We start from the raw sequence: 16042 nt of genomic DNA, 5'->3' as shown, positions 1-16042 counted from the left end.
TCCAGGGGATCACCGTAGTCAAAGCCGCGAGAGTTTTTTGGAGTTACTAAACCTCGTGTCTGTCCGGTCACGGGCCGAAGCGCCTACTGTTACCACGGCAACACTTGACCTGACACCAGGACGTCCCATGCACGAAGTAAAATGGCCGCTGTTGAAGGTGTTGCCAGCAGGGACCGCCATTCCCCTATGTTACATTTAGATAGAAAATATTTCCACTTCAGAAAACATTTGTACGGGGAGGGGGAGGGAGAGGGAGCGCGTGTTGAATGAATGAGACAAACTTCTGTTTCTGGTTCAGCAAGCCGGGCCTCCAGGGAATCTCAGGTCCATGAAAGCAATCTTTAGTTCCAGTGACTGAAAATAGGACAGATGCGACAGAGCAAATAACCGTGGAAACTCAGAATGGTTCCAGGATTTTCCCACCCGCACACAAAAAGGTGACGGCGATAGACGTGAGCAGAAGGAAGGAAGGCTGCTCCAAGCGTTGGGCCCATGACAACAACTGGCAAATCCTATGAAAATACTAACGGTGCTGATTTCTGCAGCACCTATATCCTGGCCATGTGTTCTCCGCATCGTAATCAGCTCTTGATGACCCATACAGTGGCCACATCAAAGTGATTTTTACAGCACCGCAATAGACACAGAACTATTACTGGGAAATACTAAGCCATCTGAACAGGGATAGACCATTCAGCCCATCAATGATTCACCATTTTGTTAAACATGGCAACAGCTCTCTTAAACCTTTTTAATCCAATTGCCCTCCTTTTCTCTGTATCCCTCTGAAGGCGTTACGTTCCAAGTAAGTGTTCATCTGCCTTTTAAATACCGATTGAATCATAGAATAGTAGAAATTTACGGCACAAAAGGAGGCCATTCGGCCCATCGTGTCCGCGCCGGCCGACAAAGAGCTCTCCAGCCTCATCCCACTGTCCAGCTCTTGGTCCGTAGCCCTGTGGGTTACAGCACTTCAGGTGCACATCCAAGTACTTTTTAAATGCGATGAGGGTTTCTGCCTCTCCCACCCTTTCAGGCAGTGAGTTCCAGACCCCCACCACCCTCTGGGTGAAAACAGTTCTCCTCAACTCCCCTCTAATCCTTCGACCAATAATTTTAAATCTGTGCCCCCTGGTTATTGACCTCTCTGCTAAAGGAAATAGGTCCTTCCTAGCCACTCTATCTAGGCCCCTCATAATTGATCCTTCAGCTGTCATTTGGAACTATATCGCCGATCCTCCATCGTCGCTGGGTCAAAATCCTGGAACTCCCTCCCTAACAGCGCTATGGGAGTACCTTCACCACACGGACTGCAGCGGTTCAAGAAGGCAGCCCACCACCACCTTCTCAAGGGGCAACTAGGGATGGGCAATAAATGCTAACCTTGCCAGCGATGCCCAAATCTCGTGAATGATTTTTTTTTTTAATTAAAAAAATATATTCATTGCAGTGAGTTCCACATTCTCACAATGATTTTCTGGACTTGCATTGAAACTTAACGTAGAACCTTAGAAGTATACAGCACCGAACGAGGTCATTCGGCCCATAGGCTCTGTGCTGGCTTTTGGCTAAACTAATCCCACTGCCCCGCTCTCTCCCCACAGCCCTGTATCAATCCCAAACTAATCCCCCTGCCCCGCTCTCTCCCCATAGCCCTGTATCAACCCCAAACTAACCCCACTGCCCCGCTCTCTCCCCATAGCCCTGTATCAATCCCAAACTAATCCCACTGCCCCGCTCTCTCCCCATAGCCCTGTATCAATCCCAAACTAATCCCACTGCCCCGCTCTCTCCCCATAGCCCTGTATCAATCCCAAACTAATCTCACTGCCCCGCTCTCTCCCCATAGCCCTGTATCAATCCCAAACTAATCCCACTGCCCCGCTCTCTCCCCATAGCCCTGTATCAATCCCAAACTAATCTCACTGCCCCGCTCTCTCCCCATAGCCCTGTATTAATCCCAAACTAATCCCCACTGCCCCGCTCTCTCCCCATAGCCCTGTATCAATCCCAAACTAATCCAACTGCCCCGCTCTCTCCCCATACCCCTGTATCAATCCCAAACTAATCCCACTGCCCCGCTCTCTCCCCATAGCCCTGTATCAATCCCAAACTAATCCCACTGCCCCGCTCTCTCCCCATAGCCGTGTATCAATCCCAAACTAATCCCACTGCCCCGCTCTCTCCCCATAGCCCTGTATCAATCCCAAACTAATCCCACTGCCCTGCTCGCCCCATAGCCCTGTATCAATCCCAAACTAATCCCACTGTCCTGCTCTCTCCCCATAGCCGTGTATCAATCCCAAACTAATCCCACTGCCCCGCTCTCTCCCCATAGCCCTGTATCAATCCCAAACTAATCCAACTGCCCCGCTCTCTCCCCATACCCCTGTATCAATCCCAAACTAATCCCACTGCCCCGCTCTCTCCCCATAGCCCTGTATCAATCCCAAACTAATCCCACTGCCCCGCTCTCTCCCCATAGCCGTGTATCAATCCCAAACTAATCCCACTGCCCCGCTCTCTCCCCATAGCCCTGTATCAATCCCAAACTAATCGCACTGCCCCGCTCTCTCCCCATAGCCCTGTATCAATCCCAAACTAATCCCACTGCCCTGCTCGCCCCATAGCCCTGTATCAATCCCAAACTAATCCCACTGTCCTGCTCTCTCCCCATAGCCGTGTATCAATCCCAAACTAATCCCACTGCCCCGCTCTCTCCCCATAGCCCTGTATCAATCCCAAACTAATCCCACTGTCCTGCTCTCTCCCCATAGCCGTGTATCAATCCCAAACTAATCCCACTGCCCCGCTCTCTCCCCATAGCCCTGTATCAATCCCAAACTAATCCCACTGCCCCGCTCTCTCCCCATAGCCCTGTATCAATCCCAAACTAATCCCACTGCCCCGCTCTCTCCACATAGCCCTGTATCAATCCCAAACTAATCCCACTGCCCCGCTCTCTCCCCATAGCCCTGTATCAATCCCAAACTAATCCCACTGCCCTGCTCGCCCCATAGCCCTGTATCAATCCCAAACTAATCCCACTGTCCTGCTCTCTCCCCATAGCCGTGTATCAATCCCAAACTAATCCCACTGCCCCGCTCTCTCCCCATATCCCTGTATCAATCCCAAACTAATCCCACTGCCCCGCTCTCTCCCCATAGCCCTGTATCAATCCCAAACTAATCCCACTGCCCTGCTCTCCCCATAGCCCTGTATCAATCCCAAACTAATCCCACTGCCCCGCTCTCTCCCCATAGCCGTGTATCAATCCCAAACTAATCCCATTGCCCCACTATCCCCATAGCCAATAGGAACAGTTTCTCTCTATCTACTCTGTCCAGACCCCTCATGATTTTGAACACCTCCATCAAATCTCCTCTCAATCTTCACTGCTCCAAGGAGAACAACCCCAGCTTCTCCAGTCTACCCACGTAATTGAAGTCCCTCATCCCTGGAACCATTCTCGTAAATCTTTTCTGCACCCTCTCTAAGGTCTTCACATCCTTCCTAAAGTGCGGTGCCAGAATTGGACACAATACTCCAGTTGAGGCCGAACCAGTGTTTTATAAAGGTTCATCATAACTTCTTTGCTTTTGTACTCTAGGGCTGGATTTTGTCAATGGGGATGTGATGGAGGCAGGACTCCCACGTTTTGGGTTGTAGTCCCGCCTCCATCGATTTGTGGCCAACCCACGTGATTTTCCCTTGATTGACCTTGTTAAGTCCGCCCAGTGGGCTCAGCAGGCCAATTAAGGGACACCTGGCAACAGGTGACGTCAGGGATTGGCATTTCATCTGTCAAGAGCTTTTGACAGATGAAATATCAGCGTTTGACAGCTCTGGGAAGCTGCCAAACACCGAGGCCTAGAAATTCAGTGGCGCCCCGTTTGCCAAGCTCACCTGGGCGCTGGAATTTCCGCTCCAGACGGAGACGCTTGCGCCAGCGCGATATTCAGTTTCAGTGCCCCAAACAGAAGCGGGGCGCTGCTGGAGGCGCCCCGCATCCCTCTTGGGGCGCTGAAACTGAATATCGCAGCGCAACGTGCCGCAGCGCCACACGCTGCGGCACGGCGCGCTGCGGTACTGCAGGCCATCCTCCCCTTAAAGGGGAGGGGCCTGCACCAGCGCGATCCGAGATCGCGAGTGCCGGCAAAAGAGCCCGGCACCGAGGAGAAGTGCCGGGCTCTTGGGACACAGCCAGCACTGCCCGGGGGCGGGGGGCTCAGGAGGCCGGGGACGGCGGCGCGAGGAGGTGCTGGCAGGCAGCCAGCAAAAAAAATGGCCGCCCCGCACCTCCCCTTTAATTAGCGCCACTACCGCCGCAGGCAGGCCCCCCTGAACCGGTCGCGCTACAGTGGGGGGCGCGACCAAATATCGCGTTTGGGGCGGTAGCGGGGCGCTGCGCACACCGATGACGTTATCGGTGGCGGCGCAGCGCTACAGGCTAACGCCGCCATTAGCGCCCCGCTAAATATCACGGGAGGTGTGGCCAGTGGCGCTAAAACCACTGAGTGCCCTCTTTGGGCACTAACTGGTGGCGCAGCCCACCGAATTTCTAGGCCTGACAATCTGACTTCTAACTTGAGTCCTTCTCCAAAGACTCAGTTAGAAATCTGTCCAGAACAGAAAGCTGAAGGCTGCGACTTTTGACAGCTCGCAGCCATTCTGCTTTCTGTGCCGGTGAGATGAGGGACTCCCGAGACCTGAAGGAAGGAAGCCTGCATTAGTAAGTAAAGGTAAGTAAAACTTATTTAAACACTTTACACACACCAAACACACTTACCTCTGCACTCATGCACCCATCACTCACCTGAACACCGGACATCTCGACCCCTCCAAGCCCTTCAGCCCGACGGTCCGCCTCGCTAACTTGCCGTGGTTTGAAGCCGTCGGGAATCCCACACTTCAGGGCTAAATATAGGGATTAGGCCAAAAACTGCCTGTTAACAGACAGTTAATTGGCACTAATCCCCTTCCCGCCTCCGGGAGGTGGGTCCCAGTGCAGGGTGGGTACCCGCCTCCTTTGAAACTGGCATGGAGGCGGATTGGGTGCGGGATGGGTTCGGGACCCCCGATTTCAGGATTTTAAACCCCCCATACGCCTCCAGTCCAGCCTCCATGGCCCAATGAAAATCCTGCCCTTTGCTTCTATTTATGAAGCCCAGGATACGGTAAGCTTTTTAACCACTTTCTCAACCTGTCCTGCCACCTTGTAAGTAAAACCACCGAAATCTGGAGAGTGAGTATCTATGTGTTTGAAACAAGTCTCGTTGATGTTGTCTGACTGTAAGAGCCTCCAATCTAATCTCTTTTTCTTCTATTTCCTCCTCCTTCTCATCGCTCTTTAACTGGTAGGACAAGTTCCAGAGAATCTTCGGGGCTGAAGGCATCAAAACATGGAACAATGTTTCACGAAGCTTCAGATACCTCAATCAAGAGTACCTTCTCACTACACCACCCCCCTCAAGGATATGAGCCATGGCTCAGTGGGCAGCACCCTTGCCTCTGAGTCAGAAGGTCGTGGATTCAAGTCCCACTCCAGAGACTTGAGCACAAAAGTCCAGGCTGACACTTCCAGTGCAGTACTGAGGGAGGGCTGCACTGTCGGAGGGGCAGTACTGAGGGAGTGCTGCACTGTCGGAGGGGCAGTACTAAGGGAGTGCTGCACTGTCGGAGGGGCAGTACTGAGGGAGTGCTGCACTGTCGGAGGGGCAGTACTAAGGGAGTGCTGCACTGTCGGAGGGGCAGTACTGAGGGAGGGCTGCACTGTCGGAGGGGCAGTACTAAGGGAGTGCTGCACTGTCGGAGGGGCAGTACTGAGGGAGCGCTGCACTGTCGGAGGGGCAGTACTGAGGGAGCGCCGCACTGTCGGAGGGGCAGTACTGAGGGAGTGCCGCACTGTCAGAGGGGCAGTACTGAGGGAGCGCCACACTGTCGGAGGGGCAGTACTGAGGGAGCACTGCACTGTCAGAGGGGCAGTACTGAGGGAGCGTCGCACTGTCGGAGGGGCAGTACTGAGGGAGCACTGCACTGTCAGAGGGGCAGTACTGAGGGAGCGCTGCACTGTCGGAGGGGCAGTACTGAGGGAGCGTCGCACTGTCGGAGGGGCAGTACTGAGGGAGCGCCACACTGTCGGAGGAGCAGTACTGAGGGAGCATCGCACTGTTGGAGGGGCAGTACTGAGGGAGCACTGCACTGTCAGAGGTGCCATTTTTTGGATGAGACGTTAAACCAAGGTCCCATCTGCCCTCTCAGGTGGATTTTGAAGAAGAGCAGGGGAGTTCTCCCCGGTGTCCTGGGGCCAATATTTATCCCTCAACCAACATCACTAAAACAGATAATCTGGTCATTATCACATTGCTGTTTGTGGGAGCTTGCTGTGCGCAAATTGGCTGCCGCGTTTCCTACATTACAACAGAGACTACACTTCAAAAGTACTTCATTGGCTGTGAAGCGCTTTGGGACGTCCTGAGGTGGTGAAAGGCGCTATAGAAATGTAAGTCTGTGGCGTTGCCACATTGGGGAAAGACTGTGTGTATGTAGATAAACCTGTATAATCCCCTTTTAAGTGCTGTATTCCCCTCCCCCCACAAGACAGTTGCAAGCTGAGAGGAATAAGGCATGTTCAGACTTGCCTGCTGCTGAGAGAAGGAAAACCAATCAGGTTCCAGCAGGTGACCAATCCGTGAGTCATCACAGGTTCGCGGGCTTCACGAATTCAGTACTGTATTGTGAGAGTTGGAGTAAAGACCTATTTCTTGTAGCTCGCTGTGTTGCCTATTTCTTTACGCGGGAGACTGTAGTCCCCCACAAGTCTTTCTTTTTCTTCTTTGAGCTGCTCAGACCCTCAGTAATAAATTCCCATTGCTCTCAGAGATTGGGTTTAAGTCAATAATTGGGGGAAACTGCATGGGAGCCTGGCCTAGGTCCACACTCCACTCTTTACATGAGACGGGGAGGGCGGTTGTGGTGGGCTTTCCTGCAGCAGTGGGTTACATTCCCCACCACCCCCACTTTACAGGAAGGATGTGATTACACGAGAGAGGGTACAGAGCAGATTTACAAGGATGTTGCCTGGTCTGCAGAATTTTCTTTGGAACACAGGAGGTTGAGGGGAGATTTAATTGAGGTGTATAAAATTATGAGGGGCCCAGATAGAGTGGATAGGAAGGAACTATTTCCCTTAGCAGAGGGGTCAATAACCAGGGGGCCACAGATTTAAAGTAATTGGTAGAAGGATTAGAGGGGAGTTGAGGAGAACTTTGTTCACCCAGAGGGTGGTGGGGGTCTGGAACTCACTGCCTGAAAGGGTGGGAGAGGCAGAAACCCTCACCACATTTAAAAAGTACTTGGATGTGGACTTGAAGTGCCGTAACCTGCAGGGCTACGGACCAAGAGCTGGGCAGTGGGATTAGGCTGGAAAGCTCTTTGTCAGCCGGCACAGACACGATGGGCCGAATGGCCTCCCTCCGTGCTGTAAATTTCTATGATTCTAACATTGCTCAAAAATGGATGGCAGAAAGAATGAGAATCCCGCCCCCCCCGCCGCCCCACATGCGCACGCACACACACTCACACACGCACACATACACACACACACACGCACTGACACACACACACACGTGTGCGCACTCGCACCGACACACGCACACGCACTCACACACACGCACTCACACACGCACTCGCACCGACACACGCACACGCACTCACACACACGCACACACACACACGCACTCACGCACTCACACACACGCACACGCACTCACACACGCACTCACTCACGCACTCACTCACGCACTCACACACACCGACACACACTCACACACACACACACACTCACACACATGCACACTCGCACACGCAGTCACACACACGCACAATGCTCACGCACATGCGCGCTCATATGCATCGACACACGCACGCTCGCACACTATACATGGTATAATGTTCCTGACCTCATAAAGCAGAGCATCCTGTGACTTACTGTGTGCAACCCCACAAGGGATCTGGTTCTGGCAACAGAAAGGGCAATAAATCGTGGTCGTAAATAACATGGGGAGAATTGAACTGAATCGAATATGAGGCAAGTGGAGAGTTTTGTGAGGGACAGTGGGGGAGGGGGGACAGTGGGGAGGGGGGACAGTGGGGAGGGGAGACAGTGGGGAGGGGGGGACAGTGGGGAGGGGAGACAGTGGGGAGGGGGGGGACAGTGGGGAGGGGGGACAGTGGGGAGGGGGGACAGTGGGGAGGGGGGACAGTGGGGAGGGGGGGGACAGTGGGGAGGGGGGACAGTGGGGAGGGGAGACAGTGGGGAGGGGGGGACAGTGGGGAGGGGGGACAGTGGGGAGGGGGGACAGTGGGGAGGGGGGACAGTGGGGAGGGGGGGACAGTGGGGAGGGGGGACAGTGGGGAGGGGGGACAGTGGGGAGGGGGGACAGTGGGGAGGGGGGACAGTGGGGAGGGGAGACAGTGGGGAGGAGGGACAGTGGGGAGGGGGGACAGTGGGGAGGGGGGACAGTGGGGAGGGGGGACAGTGGGGAGGGGGGACAGTGGGGAGGGGGGGACAGTGGGGAGGGGGGACAGTGGGGAGGGGGGACAGTGGGGAGGGGGGACAGTGGGGAGGGGGGGACAGTGGGGAGGGGGGACAGTGGGGAGGAGGGACAGTGGGGAGGGGGGACAGTGGGGAGGAGGGACAGTGGGGAGGGGGGACAGTGGGGAGGAGGGACAGTGGGGGGGGGACAGTGGGGAGGGGGGACAGTGGGGAGGGGAGACAGTGGGGAGGGGGGACAGTGGGGAGGGGGGACAGTGGGGAGGGGGGACAGTGGGGAGGAGGGACAGTGGGGAGGGGGGACAGTGGGGAGGGGGGACAGTGGGGAGGGGGGACAGTGGGGAGGAGGGACAGTGGGGAGGGGGGACAGTGGGGAGGGGGGACAGTGGGGAGGGGTGGACAGTGGGGAGGGGGGACAGTGGGGAGGGGAGACAGTGGGGAGGAGGGACAGTGGGGAGGGGGGACAGTGGGGAGGGGGGGACAGTGGGGAGGGGGGGACAGTGGGGAGGGGGGGACAGTGGGGAAGGGGGGACAGTGGGGAGGAGGGACAGTGGGAAGGGGGGACAGTGGGAAGGGGGGACAGTGGGGAGGGGGACAGTGGGGAGGGGGGACAGTGGGGAGGGCGGGACAGTGGGGAGGGGGGACAGTGGGGAGGGGGACAGTGGGGAGGGGGGACAGTGGGGAGGGGAGACAGTGGGGAGGGGGGGACAGTGGGGAGGGGGGACAGTGGGGAGGGGGGGACAGTGGGGAGGGGGGACAGTGGGGAGGGGAGACAGTGGGGAGGAGGGACAGTGGGGAGGGGGGACAGTGGGGAGGGGGGACAGTGGGGAGGGGGGGACAGTGGGGAGGGGGGACAGTGGGGAGGGGGGACAGTGGGGAGGGGGGGACAGTGGGGAGGGGGGACAGTGGGGAGGGGGGACAGTGGGGAGGGGGGGGACAGTGGGGAGGGGGGACAGTGGGGAGGGGGGACAGTGGGGAGGGGGGACAGTGGGGAGGGGGGGACAGTGGGGAGGGGGGACAGTGGGGAGGGGGGACAGTGGGGAGGGGGGGACATTGGGGAGGGGGGACAGTGGGGAGGTTCGGGGGGGGGACAGTGGGGAGGTTCGGGGGGACAGTGGGGAGGTTCGGGGGGGACAGTGGGGAGTTTCGGGGGGGACAGTGGGGAGGTTCGGGGGACAGTGGGGAGGTTCGGGGGGACAGTGGGGAGGGGGACAGCAGGGATGGGGACAGTGGGGAGGTTCGGGGGGACAGTGGGGAGGTTCGGGGGGACAGTGGGGAGGGGGACAGCAGGGATGGGGACAGTGGGGAGGTTCGGGGGGACAGTGGGGAGGTTCGGGGGGACAGTGGGGAGGTTCGGGGGGACAGTGGGGAGGTTCGGGGGGGAGAGTGGGGAGGTTTGGGGGGGGCAGTGGGGAGGTTCGGGGCACAGCGGGGAGGTTCGGGGGGGACAGTGGGGAGGTTCGGGGGGACAGTGGGGAGGTTCGGGTGGACAGTGGGGAGGTTCGGGGCACAGCGGGAGGTTCGGGGTGACAGTGGGGAGGGGGGGACAGTGGGGAGGTTCGGGGGGGACAGTGGAGAGGGGGGGACAGTGGGGGAGGTTCGGGGGGACAGTGGGGAGGGGGGGACAGTGGGGAGGGGGGACAGCGGGGTTAGGAGGAAGGGTTGAGAGCTAAATGCGAAAGGGACAAGGCTAGTTGGGCCGAATGGGCTCTTGCGGTGCATAAAAGGTGATGTTCTTCAGACTCCCCAGCCTATCCCAGACACAATCACCAACTCGCTCACCATTGTTGCTGTTGTCATCGACCAGCACGATTTCCTTGAGCAGGTGAGGCGGGGTTTTATTGATCACCGAGTGCATGGATCGCAGGATGACAGAAGGAGCTTCATTGACGTAGATGAAGGCCACGGAGATTTGAGGAAGGTTCGATGGGTAGCTGACGTTCTTACATCTGAAAGGAGACAAGCAGAAAGAGAAATGAAAAGTTTCAAATAATATTTAAAGGCTTCTCTCTTACACAATCAGTTCCTGTTAGGGCTGCACCTAACTCGACACCTGGAGCTCAGGGTGAATTCGTTTCGCTCCGTACCAACTCTAAAAACAAACAAAAGACTTGCATTTCTATAGTGCCTTTCCCGACCACCGGGACGTCCCAAAGCCCTTTACAGCCAATGAAGTACTTTTGAAGTGAGGTCACTGTTGTAATGTAGGAAACGCGGCAGCCAATTTGTGCACAGTAAGCTCCCACAAACAGCAATGTGATAATGACTGGATCATCTGTTTTAATGATGTTGATTGAGGGATAAATATTGGCCAGAACTCCGGGGAGAACTCCCCTGCTCTTCTTCAAACTAATGGCCATAGGAACTGGTACGTCCACTGAGAAAGCAGACGGGGCCTCGGTTTAACGTCTCATCTGAAAGACGGCACCTTCGACAGTGCAGCACTCCCTCAGTACTGCCCCTCCGACAGTGCAGCACTCCTTCAGTACTGCCCCTGAAAGTGCGGCGCTCCCTCAGTACTGCCCCTCCGACAGTGCCACACTTCCTCAGTACTGCCCCTCCGACAGTGCGGCGCTCCCTCAGTACTGCCCCTCCGACAGTGCGGCACTCCCTCAGTACTGCCCCTCCGACAGTGCGGCGCTCCCTCAGTACTGCCCCTCCGACAGTGCGGCGCTCCCTCAGTACTGCCCCTCCGACAGTGCGGCACTCCCTCAGTACTGCCCCTCCGACAGTGCGGCACTCCCTCAGTACTGCCCCTCCGACAGTGCGGCGCTCCCTCAGTACTGCCCCTCCGACAGTGCGGCGCTCCCTCAGTACTGCCCCTCCGACAGTGCAGCACTCCCCCAGTACTGACCCTCCGACAGTTGAACCCACAACCTTCTGACTAAGAGGTGAGAGTGCTGCCCACTGAGGCACGGCTGACAAGTTAAATATCGAGTCACATCGAGAAGGAATCTCACTCTGATTTGCTCCAAGTTGAGGAGAGGCAATTTAAATTAAATGGTGCAATTTTAAAGGGTTTGCGGGAATAGAGAACAGCGAGATCTGGGGGACATACATCGACAAATCCTTGAAGGTGGCAGGGCAAGTTGATAAAGCTGTTTGAAAAGCTTGGCTTTATAAATAGAGTCTATCATATTATAAATACTTGGCACTATAAATAGAGACATAGAATACACAAGCAAGGAAGTTATGCTAAACCTTTATAAAACACTGGTTAGATTCGGATCCAACTGGAGTATTGTGTCCAGTTCTGGGTACTGCACTTTAGGAAGGATGTCAAGGCCTTGGAGAGGGTGCAGAGGAGATTTACTAGAATGGTACCAGGGAAGAGGGACTTCAGTTAATGTGCAGAGACTGGAGAAGCTGGGGTTGTTCTCCTTAGAACCCACAATTTAAACAGTGGAGGGTCAGTCTGAACCCACAATTTAAACAGTGGAGAGTCAGTCTGAACCCACAATTTAAACAGTGGGGAGTCAGTCTGAACCCACAATTTAAACAGTGGGGAGTCAGTCTGAACCCACAATTTAAACAGTGGAGGGTCAGTCTGAACCCACAATTTAAACGGTGGAGAGTCAGTCTGAACCCACAATTTAAACAGTGGGGAGCCTCCCTATTGAAGTGGCTGATTGGTGTTGAGCAGTGTCTCACTCAGAGTGAGATGAGGAAACATACTTTTACGCAGCGAGTTGTTGTGATCTGGAACGCGCTGCCTGAAAGGGCGGTGGAAGCAGATTCAATAGTAACTTTCAAAAGGGAATTAATTAAATACTTGAGGGTGAAAAATCTTCACGGTTATGGGGAAAGAGCCGGGGGGAGTGGGACTAATTGGAGAGCTCTTTCAAAGAGCCGGCACAGGCACGATGGGCCGAATGGCCTCCTCCTCCTATGCTATATCATTTTATGATTCTATGATAAAGGCCTAGAAATTGAGTTGCCTTAGCGCCGCTTTTGCGGCGCTAGAGGGCCTAGCGCTGCAATTGGCGCCGGCGCCGAAATTGCCTGGGGCCCTTCCGCCGCGCTAGACCGGTAGCGCTGCGCCGGCACCGATGACGTCATCGGTGTGCGCAGCGTCCCGGTTGCCATGGCGACGGGCCCCAGCGCCAAAATTCAGTTGCGGCCGCCTCGCCCGTGGCAGCCGCAACTAAGACTCTGGCAACAGAGTCTTACCTGACTTTGCGCCGGCGCATTAAAGGCCCCGCGGCGGCCGGCCGCCTTCCCGCCGGCCGCCTGGCCGCAGCTCCCTCCCCGGACTTCCCCCCCGCCCCCCCCCCCGGAACAGAAGCAAGCCCGGCACTTGTCCGAGGTGCCGGGCTCATTTTTAGAACGATTTTCGCGGGCCGCGGCCGGGTGCAGGCAGCTCCTCCTTAAGGGAAGGAGGAGGCCTGCACTTCCCGAACCTGCCGCACCGCAGCGGGCGCCGCAGCGCCGGAATAGCGCCAATATTCAGCACGTAGCGCCAGTTTTCAGGCGCAAACACCTCTCAGCAGCGCCGGCAGCCGTTTGGGCGCAAAACTATTGAATTTTGGGCCCGACCAGCGCGACTTAGCTCCGGCACTAACTTCCGGCGCTAAAGCCCTGGCTGCGCCAAAACTCAATTTCTAGGCCAAAGTGTCCAACAGCACTGAGAGCTCTGGGTTAGGACTCGAAGAATGAAGAGGGGCGGGGGGTGGAGGGCGGTAGAGGAGACCTCTTTGTCCTCGGATTTCTGTTCTAATAACCCGATTGTGTGATGAATCTCTTCAGCTCCCCCCCGACCTTCATTCATTGAGCCTTAAACCTGAGCTACACAATGCCTGTCATTGTCCTTGTTGCAATCCATTGATTTTTGTGTCATTTCTTCTTCTGCCCCAGGTACACGGTTGGTGTCAGGATGAGCGAGAGGAAATGGGCGAGTTTGATCAAACTCCCCACAGACTAAAGTTGTGAGTAACTAAATCACAAAGAACAAGTGGATCTCACACCAGTGGGAGCACAACCTGACTGAAATCAAATCAATGCCAGTAGAGATGCCACATCGCAGGGAGCAGTGACACTGAAATTCTCCTCTCGCCATCCCTCTGAGTCCCATCCATTTCTCAGTGCCAACTCCACATCTTTTCATTTGATTTCTGATTGACGGCCAATAGCCAACAGCCCGCAGACCCACCTAAACACGCAGCCAATGACTGGAGACGGTGCTAAACCCACTCTCCCATCTGCTGCTTTTCTTTCCCTACAAACTCCACCTTGACTTATTCTGACATCTATTTATATTGTTAATCATAAAATTCGGCCCCCCGCCACTCCACTCCTCCCACCTCCCCCGGGCTGGATCTTCACGTCCAGCCCTCAGGTCCCCGCATCGGCATCAAGCACCAACTCTGCTCCAACTCCAGGCTCAGTTCGGCACTGCTCGGGGTTAATTGCGCTGGCACTGGATAGGGCCCAGTCCGTGCAGTCATCTCCGACCGATGTCGGCTGGGGGTCCGCCTGAACAGGAAAGTCTCAGTGGGGGACACTCCGGTTGTTGCCTCGATGGTGTAGAGTGGGACGGGGCTGGTTAGAGGCCACTCGCCAACCAGTCCCTGCCATCCCAGTCCACACCATCGGGTGAAGCCCCGGCACCAACTTGTACCGAGGCCTTCCGGGATAAAGAAGAGTCCTCCTCTGGCACCAGCTGGCTCTGAGGAGTCCGTGCCGACTGGTGTCAGAATCAGGCCGGTCCCCCCAAGCGCCGCCAGCTACTGTTGGTGTGTCTGTCACCAGAGGCATCCGTCGTCTCCCCTCTGGTGACACCAACCCAGCCCCGGGACATTGGTCTCCAGTTGGCGCAGAGCTCATTTAGGGGCACCACCCTCTGAGGACTCGATCCCACTCAGGGTCACCTATGCTGCGAGTGATTTCCACTTTGGTGAGGGCAGTCGCAGGTCTCCGGTCACTTTTAATAGATCTGTGTCTCACTCCCCACCACTGTGGACCCACCTTCAGCCACTCTCTGCAACACCTGAGGGCCATCCAGGTTCCAAGGGCTCTCACTCCCAGGGAGGGCACGTGTGCCTCAGTGCCACCTCCCCCGACTGGCAGGGGCTCATGTCTCGAGGGTTTAACTCGATCAACCCTTGTATTCATGAGCTCGTAGCTAATATAGCCGCCCTCATCCCTGATCTCAGGGTTGCCATATCAACCTTCCCTGTCGGTTCTGCCCGAGGAACCTTCCCGGAGACCTCCCGCCTTCGGAAGCCAAGTTGGGAGCCTGAGTCGGACCACAACCTCCAGTGGTTGAGGCTTTTCATGTATTCAACACCAGGGTGAACTCGAGTCGGAAACTGTGGGTTCCGGAAGTCCCTTCACTTGGAGGGGGGTTGAGTCTTTACTTGGGGTCTTGCAAAGGCCTCAAGTATTGACTGTTGCTGGATTGGTCCTACCAGTGTCCAGGGCAGTTTGGGCGAATTGATCAGCACCCTCCAGTTTTGGTCAAGGTAGACAATGTCCACAGTGCCTCCACCAGCCTGCTTCACAACTTGCAGGTCGCTGGGACAGCTGGCGAACTTCAGTGGTGAAAGCATGCGAAGGAAGGGAACCGCCCAGGAAACTAGTCCTGTTCCACCCACCAGAATCCACATGGTGGGACATGTGGGTCTGGCGGACCTTCCTGCAGGGTTTGGCACGTATCCCGAATTCCCCACCAAATCCACTGGGGCCGGCTTTACTTGCCAGCAGGCTATTGCCATGCAGGTGAGTAGAGGGACCAATCCCTGCCAGAGTGAGGACCTCCTTCAGAGAGCATCTACTGCAGCTGCAGGCTGTGTGGGTGCCCTCAATGTCGGAGCAGGGTCTGTTGCCCAGTGGATCCTGCATCGCCGCTTAGCTTTGCCACCCACCTTGGGGTTTCTTCAGGAACTGCAGATGCCCTTTGGTGCTGAGGGCTTCTTTGGTGAGCAAGTGGAGGAGCTGCTGCAGAACTACAAGCATCTCCAGCAGAATCTTCAGGCATTCCTGGGTGACTCACTTGGTAGCTTAGCCCACCCCATCTACAGACCCCTTCAGGGACAACAACCCTTTCAAGGCTTTGTACCATGACAGCCCGTCATTCCAGATTAGGACCTGGAATGCAGGGAGCTCACAACAAGTAACCTTCGAGACCTTGTCCAGCTCCACCTCCCCAAGCAGTGATCATTCCTTGATAGCCCACCACTGAGCTGGGTGGGTGGGCCATTTCCAGTACTTCCATGTGGAAGTGGATAACTCTGGATGCTTGGGTCCAGGAGACCAGAAGTAGTGAGTATCCTCTACATTAGCAGCTTGTGCCTCCATGTTTCTCACAACGTGGTTTGGTTTGACCATCAGAGGAACCGTCTACTTGTGGGCATACTGGCAGGTGACATCATGGTCTTCTACCATCCACACTGAGAGCGAGTGATCGTCATCCAGAAGGCTCAACTGTTGGGGGATATTTTCTCCAGTTGAGCCTTCTGGGTGACTATCACTCCGCCAGTAATGTTTCCA

The 16042-nt window shown here is 56.0% G+C and overlaps 1 protein-coding gene across 1 annotated transcript in view; it reads right to left on the bottom strand.

Annotated features, from left to right (window-relative positions):
* Positions 1 to 16042, bottom strand: part of LOC147107196 (polypeptide N-acetylgalactosaminyltransferase 18-like) — a 729889-nt gene that overhangs the window by 272023 nt on the left and 441824 nt on the right. The window contains exon 3 of the mRNA XM_086008375.1: positions 10337 to 10503. Within this exon, the coding sequence (XP_085864501.1) occupies positions 10337 to 10503 (167 nt within the window). The remainder of the gene's footprint in view (positions 1 to 10336; positions 10504 to 16042) is intronic.

Source organism: Somniosus microcephalus, chromosome 15, assembly GCF_052327205.1.
Source record: "Somniosus microcephalus isolate GS21.2 chromosome 15, FLI_Smic_1.0, whole genome shotgun sequence".
Classification (NCBI taxonomy): domain Eukaryota; kingdom Metazoa; phylum Chordata; class Chondrichthyes; order Squaliformes; family Somniosidae; genus Somniosus; species Somniosus microcephalus.
The sequence above is the reverse complement of the archived record's forward strand: the minus strand, read 5'-3'. Positions and strand labels throughout refer to the sequence as shown.